Here is a 16,848-nt window from a genome sequence, read left to right as displayed (position 1 = left end):
TACCAGTGCAACTTCACAGTATTGTTATGAGACTAAATAAAACAACTGTTAAAAGCATCTATATATAGTAAGTATCAGTGATTTTTATTTCCCACATCCTCCATCCTCATCACTCAGTTAGGTAGTCTCAGATAACTCATTGCAAAAAGAGCACAAGTCACAACCACTGATCTTCCAAGTTAAGCCATGTTCTATAAAACAGACATAATAAAATTTACCTCTGAGGCTTAGGGAAGTAAAGTGCTTGGTAAACTGCCTGGCCCACAGTAGGTGCTCAGTCAGTGATAACACTAACTATAATATGATAATAATAATATCTCCCCACCTAATTCCTCAGAAGAGGCTGGATGGCCAATTTAGCAATAATAACCAGTCATGCAACCCTAAGATAGAGGTGAGCATTCTTCTGAATTTGCTATCATCAATGCTGTGTAGACTCCTTATAAGGGGAAGTCACTGATGGAGGAGGAGCAAGAAACACATTCTTCCTTTTCCTCCCAGGGAGAGTGAGCTATAGCTGCTAGATTGCCAGAAAATGAAAATGGGAGGATGGAGAGGTAGAGGAAGGAAATATATAAGGGAAAGAGAAGGAAAATGGATGAAAGATAAAGACCAACTCTCTTTCTCCCCACCCTGAGGTAGGCATTAGCACCTTGTACCACCTGCTTCCTTAGGCAGGTCCGGGCTTCAGCTATTCAGCACCCAAGTCCTGGACAGCTCCTCAACCATGGACCTTGAAGGAGCAGGAAATTTATTCCCAGTGCTGTCCCAAATATCCTCTGTTCCTAGGTTCCCCAACATTACATTACATTGCATACATTACAAAGTTTTTTGAAGCAACTTTATTAGGGTTTACAAGTTAGCTCTAAACTGCTCCCAGGTTCTAGACACTTAACTTCAATTCAGTTGTGCCTTGCTAGATTCTTACTTACAGACTTTGGCACCTTCCATTCTCTCCACCTGAAATGTTCTTCCTCTACCTTCCTTCTCCCTAACTACCACTCTTCCTTCACTTTTTAAAGACTTCTAGACTAAATAGTATACCTACAGTATTTTCTCGTAGCTCCTGAAATACCCCTATAATAACTTGTCACTCTTTTCTATCTGGGTTTTTTTTAAAAAAAAAAAAAACTGAATATACACACTAATAAGACAGGGATCAAATCTATCTTATGTATCACCTTTCCTTGAGCATCTAGAACATGCCTAACACATCATATGCCCAATAAATATGTGTTTACAGAATGATGTGTTGAGAGAAATTGCATACATTTCCAAATCCCAGCTGAATTAACTGAGAATTTCACTTGGTGGAATCCATCTAACATTCTTCCTGTGTTCAATCTAACAAAACAGATAAAATCACATTACAATAAATACTGCTACAAAGTGTTCTATATATCAGAGCAACACCTATATCCCATCAGATGAACCCAAGCAGCATTTGTTACTCTTAAGACAAGGAATTTTCTTTAGGGACTTGCCTGGTACCTGTGCTTTCTTTATCTCTGGTCACTGTTCTGTCGGAATCACTTTATAAGAAAGACCTTGATCTTAATTGTGTGCCCTAATCCTTGTGAGTAGAGAGAGCTAGAGCTGAGCACTTGAGAGCAAAGAGCTATATTCATATTGCTGCCACCACATAGTAGTCTTTCTGTGAAGGCTCAGAGAATATGCCCATTGGTATATAAAGGTTGATGATAGGGAGACATTGATCCATGGCATGGCATTTCTTCTGTCCATTTACAAACAGGCAAAGGGATAGAAATAATGTCACAGTCTGTCATCATTATGAAGTGATATTAACCAACTAGAATATCAAACCATACTTTAAAGAGTAACAAGAAAAATCTCCACGAGTAGTGCCCATGATGTTTTGAGCAGTAGCAGCATCCTTCGAATACAGATATGTGCTTTCAAGGTAATTTTGAAAGACAGCACCAAGTCAAATACTGGCTTGATGTGTGCTTAAAAGTTATCTCATTACTTTAAATCCACCTCATATAACTAGTTTTCTTCATTCCCTCCCCATTCAACTGCCATTCTTTCTGTTGGAATTAATTCTACATTTTCTCAAAATGGAAGTAAGGCATGTTCTCTCCCCTTAATCTGTCAGTCTCTTATAGGGACATAGTTTTCCTTTTTATAATCATATATCCCAGTAAATTAAACACAATGTTCTGACACCATCTTAAGCTTTGACATGCTTACAGAGCAGAAGCAGGTGCTAAGTTTGACTCATTACAAGATGGATTTGGAAACACCATGGATCAAACCTTGTCCCACAAATCACTGCAGTCGTACAGCCAGATAGAAAGTACATAACTTAATGTGCGTGTGGAGGCTCTCTTCCCTAACATTATCATTATAAAGGCTTTTAGCTGTACCCTATATACATAGTCTAACAAGAAAAAATGTTCCCTCTGAAGATATTTAGATTTCTGTTCTTTTTGTATCCTTTGTCCTAAATGACAAGTAGTGTGTTTGACAAATGCATCTTTCAAATGGGATCTGTTAAACTGAGAGTTATGTCTTCATGTACTGAGGCCAACCTCCACAGAGCCAAGATTTTTCTCATATCCCATTCTTGTTTCTCATCCACAGAACCTCCACTTTAGATGGGGTGCTATCAGTAACAATACTCTCCCTTTGTGTAGCATCCTTCTGTGATGAAAAAGGCATTTTCATTACTTATTCTTACCTTAGTAGAGAAGTAGTAACTTCCAGGGAGAAGAAATCCAGAAATTTACAATGAACCTCAGTTTGCAGGTCTCGACACACTCCTAAGAAGCTGTGTTTAATTCAGACTTTTGTAAATTGAATCACAGCTTCCTGATAGAGCTATGAGCAGAGTTATAAATGATAATGACTGGACTAGCTTTCATTGAGTACTATTTCATGCCCGTCACTGTCACAAATACTTAACATGCATTATCTCATTCGATCCTTATAACAGCCCTTGGGATAGACACTATAATTAATTCCCCCTTTTTATAAGAGGAATAGAAGTTCTAAAGAGATTAAATAACTTTCCCTTAACCCTTAGGCTAGTCTACTTCGTATGTACATGCCTGAGGAAATGAAAACACAGTGTTTGGCATGTAGTAGAAAACTTGATAAGTGATTGCCATCGTTATGAACAAAATATTTTGGTTTTGGATTTTTTAGGCCACACCTCTTATTCATTTTGAGTTAGTTTATTGTCTTTCCTTTGCATCTTCTACCACAGAAACCCATCGTCTGCTTCCCCAGCCCAGCTTCTGCTGAAGACCACTCCCCACCCAGCCCTTGCCTGTTCTCCTTCTCTCACACCTCCAGCCTGGGCAGTACCACCAGCACAGGGAGAGTCTCTCCTTGCTCTCCTGGGACACAATGGCCCCTTCCCCATGTGCCTTTTCAAGTCACCACTCCGGCATGTCTTTGACTATCTCCACTTCAGAACTAGAGCATAAGTCCAAATAGCCATTTTTCATTTGCCAATGTATTCATGTACCATGTCTAACAAAAGCATAAAAACAAAATATGTTTAGTTATACATTTAACGAATCACCCTCAAGTAGAGAATAAAGTTCACTTCCTTAAGGACTGACACAGAAAATCTAGGTCATACAATGGCTACACAGTCCCCAGGAGAAACCAGCAGAGGGTCAGGCCCTGCCTGGGCTCTTCACCTTCTGCCTGCCTTCTCTTCTGCACAAGTTCCCATTTGCCTCCACCAGTCCCAGGAAGGAGAGATGCCTATGGAAGGAGTGGATGTCACCCCTGCAAGCCCCACAAACCAGTGTCTGCTGCCCCTCTATGGGACAGGCTACATCAACTGTCACAGCAGCTCCTGGAATTCTGTATACTCTGCCCCATATTCCTTGCGCCCACAGCAGCCATGCACCTGCCTCCCCAAGTGCTTTACCCCCTCACAGCTCTCGGTGCCCACTCTGTCCCACACTTCGGGGTAGCTGGGGCAGATGTCATCCCCCGTTTTCAGGTGAGAAGATGGAGGCACAGAAGGGTTAAATCAAGGTACAGATAGTTAAACATAGAGGCTCTTCCTCAGAGCTTCTTCCATCTCCTTTCAGTCCACCAGAGAATACCTGTGAATGCTCTAGTGTAAAATGGTATTAACCTCCAAAGTCATCCAGATATTATGTATGTATCCAGCAAACACTTACTGCCTACTTGGTGCCAGGTGACAGGCTTACCTGGACAAGCAATGTATTTCAGCCCTCTAGGAATATCATCTAAGGGGGAGCCTGATAGGAAACCAAGACCTTTGCATCACAGGGCAGTCAAGGCCAGGGAAGAGGGAAGCACAGACAGAGAGAACAGCATGAGGCTCAATAAAGCCACAGCTGTTGGGGTTCCTTGCTTGCCAAACGGGCTCCTTTCTGGTAACCAGTTTGGGGTTCTCCCTCTGCCAGATATGCCCATGCTAACAGAAGCGGAGAGCAATGACTGTCTCCCTGGGTAGCCTGCATTTGTTCATTCATTCACTATCAACAGATGCACATCAGGGACTCACTCGGGAGTGCCCCCACAGGCTTCAAAGTCAGAGGTGGGGGCAATGGGAAGGGGAAAATCTCAAGACTCTTGTTCTCAGGGGGCATCTACCCCTCTGGAGTGAGTCTGACTGCCCTGAGTCCATGTACGCAGGCAAAACCCAGCACTTCCAGGGCCCTCTTCCCAGTGGGTAAAGAAAAAAAGATGCTCTCTGCCTCTAGCCAGCTGTGGTAGTGCAAGTGTCCCTTTCTGAAGCTACAGAGGCCAGGGATCACCACATGCTTATTAACATCAGTCTGAGTTAGTCCTCTGAGCCAGGAGAAAATGGTAGGCTCCAGGGCAATTTTAAGCCAAACAGGGTGAATAGCACTGACTAAACCCAGCAAGCTCAAAGCCCTTCATGGATAACTTGACTTTGCTCTCCTTACCTTCCCCAGAGAGATGAGGGACCTAACATCCCAGAGCACTAGACCACACTCCTTAAATCCATGTTGCCATACTCAGGTGTGTCCCTAGTCCTGGAGAGGTGTAGAGTGTGCACTGGGGGATGGCTGGAGATGTGAGGGAAGGGTACTTCAGAGTCCTGCAGCCAGCCAAGGGCTAACTTTACCCATCATCCTACCCCCAGGAGGGAGTTAGTCATCAACCCAACCATGTCACGTACATGGAGAACACCTAAGTAACTAGGTTTGTGCTACATGATATGTTAGTTGGGTAATACTACCCAGAGCAACATTAAACCTCCAATCCTCAGGGATGTACAAAAAGAAATGTGTTTCTTACCCATGTGAAATCCAAAATGAGTGTGCTAGTTGGAGAGTGGCCTTCCACCTGGTCATCCAGGGGCCCAGCCTCCTCCCTGTGGCTCAATCCTTTTCTCCAGTTTTGGAATCCTTTGCATTAAGACAGCCAGTGGAGAAAGCATGGGGGAAAAGGGGAAGAAATCTCACATAGGAAGATTTTTGTGATTCATTGCTTCAGCTCACTTTCCGTTGGCTAGAACTCAGTCACATGGTATGCTTACCTGCAAGGGATGATGAGGAATGTAGTCTAGCTGTGTGTCCAGAAGAAGGGAAAATGGGTTTGATGGGGAAAAAAATAAAAGATATGTTTGTCATGGAATTAGCCAAGAAATATAGCCCCTATCTCTGGGCATCTATCAAAGTGTCACTTGAGAATACCAATTCCTTATTTAGCTACTCTGAGCATTGATCAGTCTTTTCCTAGAACCTTCATAATTCAAGGCTGAAATCAATTCCAGGATCTATTCTAAAACATGAATGTTTCATTCCCAAAATTTTATGATGTAGCAAAACCTTACTTTCTCACAGAAATCACCCAGAATTTCCCTCACTGAATTTTTCCTTTCTAAAATCAAAACATAATTAAACAAATAAAAGGTGTTTTTGAGAAGGCTTAAAACTAGTAAGATACCATAGGACAATCATTGAAAAACTTGGCTAAACATTATTCAAATTCATTTTTTTAATTTTATTTTAAAAATTTTTTTATTATGTTCAACGATTCATTAGTTGCATATAACACCCAGAGCTCATCACAACACACACCCTCCATAATACCCATCACCCGGCTACCCCATCCCCCCCCCTTTTGTAATCTTAAGTTTTTTCCCGGATCCAGAGTCTCCTCATGGTTTGTCTCCCTCTCTGATTTCTTCCCCTTTTATTTTTCCTCGCTTCCCCTGTGGTCCTCCATGCTATTCCTTATGTTCCACATATGAGTGATACCATATGAAACTGTCTTTCTCTGCTTGGCTTATTTCACTTAGCATAATCCCTCCAGTTCCATCCATGTTGATGCAAATAGTAGGTATTCATCTTTTCTGATGGCTGAGTAATATTCCATTGTATATATGAACCATATCTTCTTTATCCATTCACCTGTCGAAGGACATCTTGGCTCCTTCCACAGTCTGGCTATTGTGAACATTGCTGCTATGAACATTGGGGTGCATGTGTCCCTTCTTTTCACTACATCTGTATCTTTGGCGTAAATACTTCGTGGTGCAATTGCTGGGTTGTAGGGTTGCTCTATTTTTAACATCTTGAGGAACCTCCATACTGTTTTCCAGAGTGGCTGTACCAGCTTGCATTCCCACCAATAGTGTAAGAGGGTTCCCCTTTCTCCACATCCTCGTCAACATTTGTTATTTCCTGCCTTGTTAATATTTGCCATTCTAACTGGTGTAAGGTGGTATCCCATTGTGGTTTTGATTTGTATTTCGCTGATAGTTAGTGATGTTGAACATTTTTTCATGTGTCTGTTAGCCATTTGTATGTCTTCTTTGGAGAAGTGTCTGTTCATGTCTTCTGCCCATTTTTTGACCGGATTATTTGTTTTTTGGGTGTTGAGTTTGAGAAGTTCTTTATAGATCTTGGATACCAGTCCTTTTTCTTATCACTTGCAAATATCTTCTCCCATTCTGTGGGTTGCCTCTTAGTTTTATTGACTGTTTCCTTTGCAGTACAGAAGCTTTTTATCTTGATGAAGTCCCAGAAGTTCATTTTTGCTTTTGTTTCCCTTGCCTTTGGAGATGTGTCTTAAAAGAAGTTGCTGTCAGCGATGTCGAAGAGTTTACTGCCTATGTTCTCCTCTAGGATTTTGATGGATTCCTGTCTCACATTGAGGTCTTTCATCCATTTTGAGTTTATCTTTGTGTATGATGTAAGAGAATGGTCCAGTTTCATTCTTCCGCATGTGGCTGTCCAATTTTCCCAGCACCATTTACTGAAGAGACTGTCTTTTTTCCATTGGGTATTTTTTCCTGATTTATTGAAGATTAGTTAACCATAGAGTTGAGGGCCCATTTCTGGAGTCTCTGTTCTGTTCCATTGATCTATGTGTCTGTTTTTGTGCCAGCACCATGCTGTCTTGATGATCACAGCTTTGTAATAGAGCTTGAAGTCAGGTATCGTGATGCCCCAGCTTTAGTTTTCTTTTTCAACATTCTCTTGGAGATTCAGGGTCTTTTCTGGTCCCATACAAAATTTAAGATTGTTTGTTCCAGCTCTGTGAAAAATGTCAATGGTATTTTGATAGGGATTGCATTGAAAGTGTAGATCAAATTCATTTTTTTAATAATTGCAGAGCCCCAGGCTCCAGACACAGAGATTCGAACTCAGGAGGTCACATATTAGGCCAAGGATACATTTTTTTTTAAGTTTCATAAGTGATTTTGATGTTTGACCACATTTGGAAGTCACCGGCATCAAATGTCAGATTCAGATTTCTTGTGGGCAAGACAGGGAAATGACTGACTAGGGAAGGATCATTGTCACATTGTCATCAAACATATATTAAGCCCCCATCAAGCACAGAGGATGGAAAGGGGTGTGTGACCCAGCCTCTTGCCAGTCACAGGGCCTGCATGCTGGGGATGGAGAGAGACACGGAGCATACACACTGAGAGGCAAACAGCAACACATGTGGTATTGTGCAGAGTCCAACAGCATGGCCAATGTTCAGATGGCGTGGTGACCTCCCTGTCAGGGGGGATGTCATGAAGAACATGGATTATTATAAGATGGACCTTGAGGAAAATTTAGATCTTCCAGAAATGGGACAGAGACAAGAGCATTCCAAAGAAGACCATCAGGATGAATGGAGGCTTATAGGCAGGAATGTTTTATGTGGGTTCAAGAATATTCAACTAGGTTGTGTCAGAGAATCCTGAGCAATCTCCTTGGCAGAAGGTGAGCATGGATATTGGGCCACATATTTTGGACTCCGCACTGTAGAGGATGGGAAACCAGAGCAAGGAGACTGTTGAAAGCTCTGTGAGGGACCAAATGTGAAATGCTCTGCGCCTGGAAATAGAGCTCAGAAGGGGGGAAGAAGGGCTGGAGGAGAAGAGTCCTCTTCTGCTGCCACCTTCTAAATGGCACCATTGGCCCAGGACAGCCATGGATCAGCCCTCCAAGAGGAAGGGGATAGATGTGGCTGGTGGCTCAGCAATGCAATGTGCAGCCAGGCATAGATATATACAAATCAAACATTCATAACTCTGAAAGTATCTGGCCCTGTTTCTTTCTCAGAAAATATCCCAGATCACTGGAGCAAGGAGTAGATTAGCAATTCTGAGCTTTAAATACTATTTCTAACACTGATTTACTGTGACGTTTGGGACAAGTTGTTGTTTTTGATTGCTGAGTTTCCACAATCAAGAGTGCAAAGCAGTGAGACAGATCCTGCCTGTGAGCCTGGTTTTAAGAAGTAGTCACGCAAAATGGCAATAAGTGAACCCCTTTAGAATAACAGGATGTTCAGATCTTCTCAAGATTTCCTTGGTAATATCCACGGCTCAATTTACAAGTCAACGGATGCGCATGTTTTTCATAATTCTTAGTGCCCCTCAAAATGTAGACCTAAGTTCTCCGCCCTTCTCTCCCCAAGCACAGAGTTTGGAACTTAGGGGGAAACTGGACTGCTGATATTTGAAACAAAGCAGAATCCAATTCTGTACATGCTGTTCTCTAGGATCTCCTCAGTGTACACCACTTCTATCCTCACCTCTGTGAGGTGACGCATAGTCTTCATCTCATCTGAGTCCCATACCTGGGTTAACAGCTGCCTGATTTGCATCCTGCCCACACCTTCAGTATGCCCCCTAACACCCGCCCCTATGTGATTCTTCTGTCCATAGCCCTACCATTGTCTGAGACCTTCAGTTCTTCAGAGTCTTTCTTGACTTCTCTCTCACTGCCCAGATTCAATGTTTTTCCAGGTTGTACATTCTAGCTCTATGGGGGCAGAACTAAAAAGGTGTATAGAAATCTCCTAGTCACTGAATAATATGAATCACAAGTCCTCTGAATTCCTCAAGGTCAGGGTCGATATCTTGTGCATCTCTATACTCCCAGCTGCAGACATGGTGCCTGACTCAGAGTAAGAGCTCAAATAATCTTTGCTCAAAGGCAGAGGGGGAGATATGGAACTTATAACACTCCTGAGGAAGCACAGATTTCTAATAAAAATATAAAACAGGAACAACGAACTAGAATCTCCCATGCTAAAGAAAAGCTTCCACTATATAAAAAAACAATACCCATATTACATAGATGAATTTTTTTTTAAACTAAGATGGTGCTTAACAAATTTCAGTGACTTGCCCAGGGTCCTACCAAGTACGTAGCCCAGTCCTCACGCCACTCTACCTTTTGAAACTCGGCCCTCACCAAGCAGAGAAAGCTGCTAATTCACCCTCATAAAGATATTTCTGTCAGGAGAGAAGGGAACCAGCAACCACCCTTTTCCTGGGTCTTCTCACCGTGGAGAGTGCCTCCGCCTCTGGCGCCATCTCAGCTCTCAAAGCCATAAGCCCACACAACAGCCAAGAGTGGAGGAAGAAGCTAGTGTCGGAAATGTCTGTGTGTCCTGAGAAAGGTGCAGTGGACATCCCCGTCTCTTGAGCAGAATGGATGCAGGTGCCGTCTCGCTCTGGACAGCCTTCCAAAGACCCCCAGTTGTTCCAAGGGATCCCTGGGGCAAGTGCATGACCTCTCCTCCCTCAGGGCACTTCACACTTTTGAGCCTATTGAGCAGGTGTATTCGTGCACCGGTACCTCCCCTGCCGGGCCAGGGCTCCTGGAAGCAAGATCTGCCCTTCACCATTCCCTGCAAACCTAGGGCCCAGGGAGAGCTCAATATAAATGGTGCAGAATGAGAAAATGAAAGAGCAAAGTGGGAACTTGCCAGAGAAGGGCTTCTTCCCGCCCTGCAGTCTGGTGGAACACCCTGGTGGCAGGCCTTGCCGATTGGTGGCACGCCATGGCAAATGTGGGAACCAGAACCATTAGTCACACACAGCCAGTGCCTGGAAGCCTGGGACTGAGACTGTTGAAGAGTGTGAGTGATTCTCTGTGCTTGCTCAGCTTGGCTGAAAACTCATTTTCTCCCCTATTCCACCCCAAAGGGCTCCCTCACAGAAGCCAATTCATTGTGAAAGATCTCTATGGCCCTTGGAAACCTGGGAATCACTCTGTAGTGACTCCCCTCTCACTGCTGTGGGGGTCATGATGGCCAGAGGGGAAACCAAGTCAGAGCATGGTAAATTCCTTCTGAGAGTTGGGACTGAGCAGGAAGAGAGGGTGCTTCCAACTAGTGAGTCTGGCCTTTAATGTCCAGACCTACTTTACTGTCACAGAGCCAGACTTCTAGAGTCAGGCAGGGCACACATGTCCAGCCCTGGCCATAGTGATCTGAGCCAGGCTGGTCCCGGGAACCCAAAGCTGGCCATCAGCCACTCCTCTTCAACTGGTAACTGAAGTCAGTTATGCAGATAATAGGATGAATGTAGTGGGGCTTTTTCATCACATACATTATTCTAATAGAAATGCATACCGTGACCCGAGCTTTGTGACAGTCCATTTTAGAAGACTTTTGCGGAGCAAATCAAGTACGCAGTGAGAAATTGGAAAAAGCATTTTTCCTTAGCAGTATCTGCCAGCTCTATCCTAAGCAGCCAGAACCCAGACAAGCCTCAGCTGCGAAAAGGGATGCAGAACACTCCCCCCACCTTCTGAGCCCACTAAATGGTCCAGAGGAATCTGAGATGTGGTTGGTGCGCATCCATTAAATAAATGCCTTTTACCCAGGCTGGCCATTCTTTCTTGCTCTCTGTCTAAAGCATTGCTATTCCCTCAGTCCACATTCAGACACACACCTTTTTGTCAGCTACTTAAAATCATTAAGTGAACTTAATTAGGTTTGTCAATCCCTAAGGCTGCCAGGGTGGCAAATAAGGCATTATATTCACTGTCCATTAACAGTCTGTTGCCTGAACGAGACTGTGCGTTTTCGGAGCTGTGCATGAGTAGCATCAGCATTTCCTGCACAGAGATCTGTTCAGTGAGTCTGGGAGACACCCAATTTCAAGGCTGTCCCCTCTAAACCTGGCCCACTGCCCCAGTGGCCACCTCCCCGAATCCCCCAGGCCAATTTTCAGCAGGCCTCTCTGAGCAAGAACAGAGGCAAGGGGTATGTTCTTTGTGTGAAGACAGGCTCCAACCAAGATCTCAAGCCAAGTCTGTTTTATCAACAAGTTTCAAACCCCACCAGCTGGAAAAAAGAGAAAAGGCAACAATAATCCATGCAATCAAAAGTGTCTTATTTGGAAAAACTGAAAGAGCTGAGCAGGTGTGAACTATTGAGGGGCAGGGAGTGAAATCAATTGCTAAAGGCTAGAAAGAGCTCAGCTGCCATGTTCTTAAATAGCACAGAAGAGTGAGGGAGCTGGAGGAACCCCGAAGAGTTCGCTCTTCCCTTCTCCTTGACCAGGCTGCCCACAGAGAGGGAGGGCTAGGTTCTTCTAGCCATGGGGGCTCGGAGTTCTTTCTCTTTATCTTTGGGATAAAGAACAGTGAAGTAACCAAATGTTTGTTAGAACCTGACCTCCGTAATCCTGGCAGTAATGTGGCATGGACCTTGCCTTTCCTTAGACCCAGAGAAGTCCACCTGGTACATGCTAGAACTTTCCAGTCTCAGAGCACTCCACCTGGTACATGCTAGAACGTTCCCTCAATCCTAGAGCAGTCTAACTGGTGCATGCTAGAACTTTCTCTCAGTCTCAGAGCACTCTATCTGGTACATGCTAGACCTTTCCCTCAATCCTAGAGCAGTCTAACTGGTACATGCTAGAACTTTCTCTCAGTCTCAGAGCACTCCACCTGGTACATTGCTAGAATGTTCCCTCAATCCTAGAGCAGTCCAACTGGTGCATGCTAGAACTTTCAGTCTCAGAGCACTCCACCTGGTACATGCTAGAACTTTCCCTCAATCCTAGAGCAGTCTAACTGGTACAAGAGCTAGAGCTTTTAGTCTCAGTGCACTCCATCTGGTACATGCTAGAACGTTCCCTCAATCCTAGAGCAGTCTAACTGGTACAAGCTAGAACTTCTAGTCTCAGCGCACTCCATCTGGTACATGCTAGAACTTTCCCTCAATCCTAGAGCAGGCTAACTCATACATGCTAGAACTTTCAGTCTCAGAGCACTCCATCTGGTTCATGCTAGAACTTTCCCTCATTCCTACAGCAGTCTAACTTGTGCATGATGGAACTTCCTGTCAACCTCAGAGCACTCCACCTGGTACATGCTAGAACTTTCCCTCAATCCCAAAGCACTCCACCTGATATATGCTAGAACCCAAGACCTGAGGCCACGGCTGACCCTGGAGAGTGACCTGGTATCTGTACTTTTGGGGGGGGGGGCGCAACAGGAAAGACAGGTTGCACCAGAAAAACTGAGAACCTTGAGGAAGTCTCACCCATCTTCAGCAAGGAGGGGGAAGCAGAGCCAGGAGCAATCTCTTCTTCCCCTAGGGTTCAGCTGAAGACACACAACCAGGTACCATCCAAAGCAGAGAATCCTGAATCTCCTGAATCTGGGTGGCCCCAATGGCCACCCGGCCTCTCGGCTAGTGCCCCCACAGAACAGAAACGCCCAGATGGGTCCTGCTGTCTCCTCCCTGCCCCAGCACCTATCATCCCCAGACCCCATTCCCAGAATGCCTTTGCTCCACCCCTGCCGTCCCCACACCCCAGCGTGACCCACCTTAGTCCCCCCATGCCACCCGCCCCGTCCCCTCCCTGCAGCCTCTGGAGTCTGGAGCATTTGGGGCAGGGTCGGCAGGGTGGCCTTGTGGGTGGACGGAGGCCGCATTGCATGTTTACATCTGATTCGACATCTGATTGAGTCTTCCCTGATTGTTAGGAGTGTTCCTGACTCCCAACTATGTGCAATTCCCCGTGTCAATCAAACTCTTTTAAACAGCAGCTGCCACTGTTGTTGCCTTGCGGAGCACTTTAGAAACTCTTCTATTTAGAGACCATGCCAGCCCCAGCCTGCATCACGCCATCCATGCTAAGAGGCCCAGTGGCGGCTTGAGAACCTTGCAGCCCTAATCTCTCAGTAATGAAGAAGGAGGGCAGAGAGAAGGGAGGGAGGGCAGAGAGGGGAGGGGAGCCATGCAGTCTCCCAGGAAGGGCCCAGTTAGGGCAAAACAGGGGTTTTGTCCCTCTCCCCCATGCTCAGCGGGCGCACACAGGTAATTCACTCGCTCCGGGCCCAGGCCGCCTGCAAGGTACGCCCGTGACACTCAGCACCTGGCCTGGCCCCTCAGCCTGTGGATAACAGATGAGGAGGTGGTAACCTAGAGTGGAGAAATGGGAAAGGTGCGCCGTGGGGCCTTACCCACTGCTCTTCCACCCAGGGATGTGATTCTTTCTAGTCTCCATCCCCAAGTGGCTCCGTGCACCTGTTCTCTTGCTGCCTGCGAGTAGCATCTCTCTCACCCTGGCAACTGCTGTAAACAGAACAAGACGACAGTGTTACGGCCCCTGTTTGCCCCCTGAGGATCCCAGGCCTGGCTGTGTCCCAGGTGACACGGGCTGGAGCTGGGAGCTCATCCGCCGACAGAGTACCCCGGGAAATCTAAGGAAACCGTGACCTTGCCGTGGCTCATGGAGAAGCCTGATGCTGTGCGTGATACACACATGCCGCTCACCATCTTTGCGTCTTTCCACACCCCTCACCCACGAGCCACGGGGGCCGGGCCATGCGCTGAGCCATCCCTCACTCCAGTTCCTCCGCCGCAGATGTCCTCCCCTCACGGTTCCCCGGCCCCATATCCACACCTCTGAGTCCTCGCCTTCCTTCGAAACCAACTTAAAGGCTGCCTTCTCTGTAAAGAAATCTCAGTAGGTTTACTGTTAATACTTACAGTCTGCTCTGTGTTGGTTACAAACACTCCCAGGGATCAGAGTCAAATTATTTAATATTTAACAATGGGTCAGGCACCACACAGAGCAGCCCCAGTGGAGACTGACACTGGATAAGACACCAGATCCTTGAGATCCTTCCCCCACCCCGCTGTGCAGGGGGTTAACTTTTCAGTTGCTGAATAATGGGGAAAACTAGGGGTACCAGGAAAGGAGCCAGGGGACACTTGGGGGACAGTGGCTCTTTATCAGATGGTACAGAAATATTTTAATAATGACTTCGGCTCCACCAGGGAGTACCCACTGAATATCAAGCCTACCCATTTCTACCCACCCTCCACACCCAAAAAGTGAAAGAGGTCTCCTCGGAGCTTCAGGGAGTACTGGAATCAAGCCCCAAACTCCGGGATGGATTAACCTATGGAACAATCCCTCAGCAAGGAAGTAGGGGGAGCCGTGGACTATTCCCCTCTCACAACTGCTCTGTGATTAGGGGAGGCTCACACGAAGGACCGCTATGAGCCAGGCATCGCACACATCGGCCAGATGCTGAGTCCTGCCAGGTGACTGACCCATGCCGTTTCTCACACACGCTCCTCTTAACACCTACAGGTTCTGGCTGCAGATTGTTGCGTGGTGGGGGCAAGGATCCAGAGCCACCGTGGCTTTTGACAATATCTCCATCAGCCTGGACTGCTACCTCACCAGTGAGTTCACCCTGTCCCTGGCACTTGTCCCCAACCCAGACAACCCCGGGCCTCACTTTCCCTCCTTAACCTGAACCCACCTGCCTCTCCCACCTTCCCCGGGGGCATACTCTGCTCTCTCCCTTAAATCAAGCCTCACTTAACTCAGCCCACGGGGTCTTCTCTATTCTAGTCAGTGGGGAGGACAAGATACCACAGGATACGGCACCCAAATCAAGAAATCTATTTGAGAGAAACCCAAACAAGGAGCCAAAAGCCTGGGAAAGTACAGGAGAGATCCCCGTCTTTGACCCCACAGGTAAGGGTTCAACTTACAAATTTGAGCAAAGTCATTTTCTGTTGTTGTTGCAAAAGGCAGAAGAAAGATATGGGTTGTGATGGCAGTGGGGAGCTGTGTTTAAAGAATAAAATAGTCAACCTTTAAAAGGACCATCACCTATTCCCTGGCTATGGGGCTCTAAGAGGAGGTTGTTTGGGTCTCTTATTGCCTGGCTGAATGGAGCGTCTGGAAGTTGAGCAAAGGAGCAACTCTCCTCTGTGCCTGGGGAATACCCAGGCACCAACACGAGAGAACCAAGCTGATCTTTCCTCAAACTCAGTCCCTTGAAACCACTCCCCATTTACTGAACAAAGGAAACCTTACATTAGACTTCTTGTAAAGGGGGTTGGGCCCCAAGCCAACGTTATTTGTTGCACAAAGCCAGGCTAGCCCATCACGGGTAAAGGCCCCAAAGCTTCAGGTTCAACACATTTCCCCAAACCTTGGTTCCCTTCCAGAGCTGTCTGTTTCAGCATCTTCCAGGCTGAAGGACTTCTCATGGGGACTCTTGCTGCTTCAAACACAGGCTTCTTCAGCCTCTGGCTCTAAACCATGGTGTGACTTTCAGCTATTCTTTGTACAAGGAGGAAATCTCCTAGAATCAGTCTCCAGAGCCAGTATGATGTTCCTGGGCAGTTATTAGGCCTGTGAGCCTCGCCCCAGAGAAGCTGGGGCCCGACACCAGCAGGTCAGGGGGTTCCCCCAGGTGGGCTGGGTGCCTGGGTATGGGAGTGAAGTGAGTAACCTGAAGAAGCACGTGTACAGCACTGTCCACCCATACTCTTTTTCCAATAAAAGATCACTTTATTAAAATAACAATAGATAAATGATAAATTTCTACTTACAATGTAAAATCCTTGTTTAGTGCAAAGTACAAAGAAAAAAACAAGTGGAGACTTACACCTTCACACTAAATTCATTGACTCTCAACTTATTATGTAAATATCAGCTTTGCTTTGTCTTCTAAGAAAGAAACCCCTCCTTTCTCTGGCTGAAAAGCCACCCTGGGTGTAGCTCTCTCTGTCTCCGATTCCTACCTGATCTAACCCAGCAGCCAGACCAGGGGGAAAGAGTTCCTTGCTTTTCCCCCTCACCTCTCCCCTCTCCTCCCTTCACCTTTAACTAAATCCTCAAAACACTTTTTCATTTGTCTACATGAAGGGGAACCTGCCACCTCTATTTCCCTACTCTGCCTCATCATTCATGAAAACGGCTAAGGTGAGGGCTGCAGCCTTCTGTCCATTGTTTGCCGCCCCTCCCCTCCCGGCCACCCCACCCCAGGGACGGACCTCCAGGACTCCCCGGGCCCTGGTCAGTGACTGCCTCCCTGCGATGCATTCAGGACACATTCGGCAAACCTCGTGGCAGGCTCCGGCCCTGCCTCACCACCAACACTGATTACATAGCAGGAGCTCCGGAAAAACTTACGGACTGACAGACTGACAGGGTGATGGGGTGGGTTGGGGTGGGTGGCCCTTGAGGCTTGAGATCAGTTCTCGGATGTTGGCAGCCAGCACTTAGGAGCAGCCATCCACCCCGCCTGACTCCCCAGTTTATTGCCATATAACTCCCACTGTCCCTAAAAGGCTCAT

General features: G+C 46.2%; 1 protein-coding gene across 1 annotated transcript in view; it reads left to right on the top strand.

The window, feature by feature from the left end:
- Positions 1 to 16,848, top strand: part of ALK (ALK receptor tyrosine kinase) — a 673,529-nt gene that overhangs the window by 579,218 nt on the left and 77,463 nt on the right. The window contains exons 10-11 of the mRNA XM_032391651.1: positions 14,843 to 14,937; positions 15,110 to 15,235. Of these exons, the coding sequence (XP_032247542.1) occupies positions 14,843 to 14,937; positions 15,110 to 15,235 (221 nt within the window). The remainder of the gene's footprint in view (positions 1 to 14,842; positions 14,938 to 15,109; positions 15,236 to 16,848) is intronic.

This window comes from Phoca vitulina, unplaced genomic scaffold (genome assembly GCF_004348235.1).
Source record: "Phoca vitulina isolate PV1807 unplaced genomic scaffold, GSC_HSeal_1.0 scaffold63, whole genome shotgun sequence".
In the NCBI taxonomy this organism is placed as follows: Eukaryota; Metazoa; Chordata; class Mammalia; order Carnivora; family Phocidae; genus Phoca; species Phoca vitulina.
This window is presented reverse-complemented; position numbering and strand designations above follow the sequence as displayed.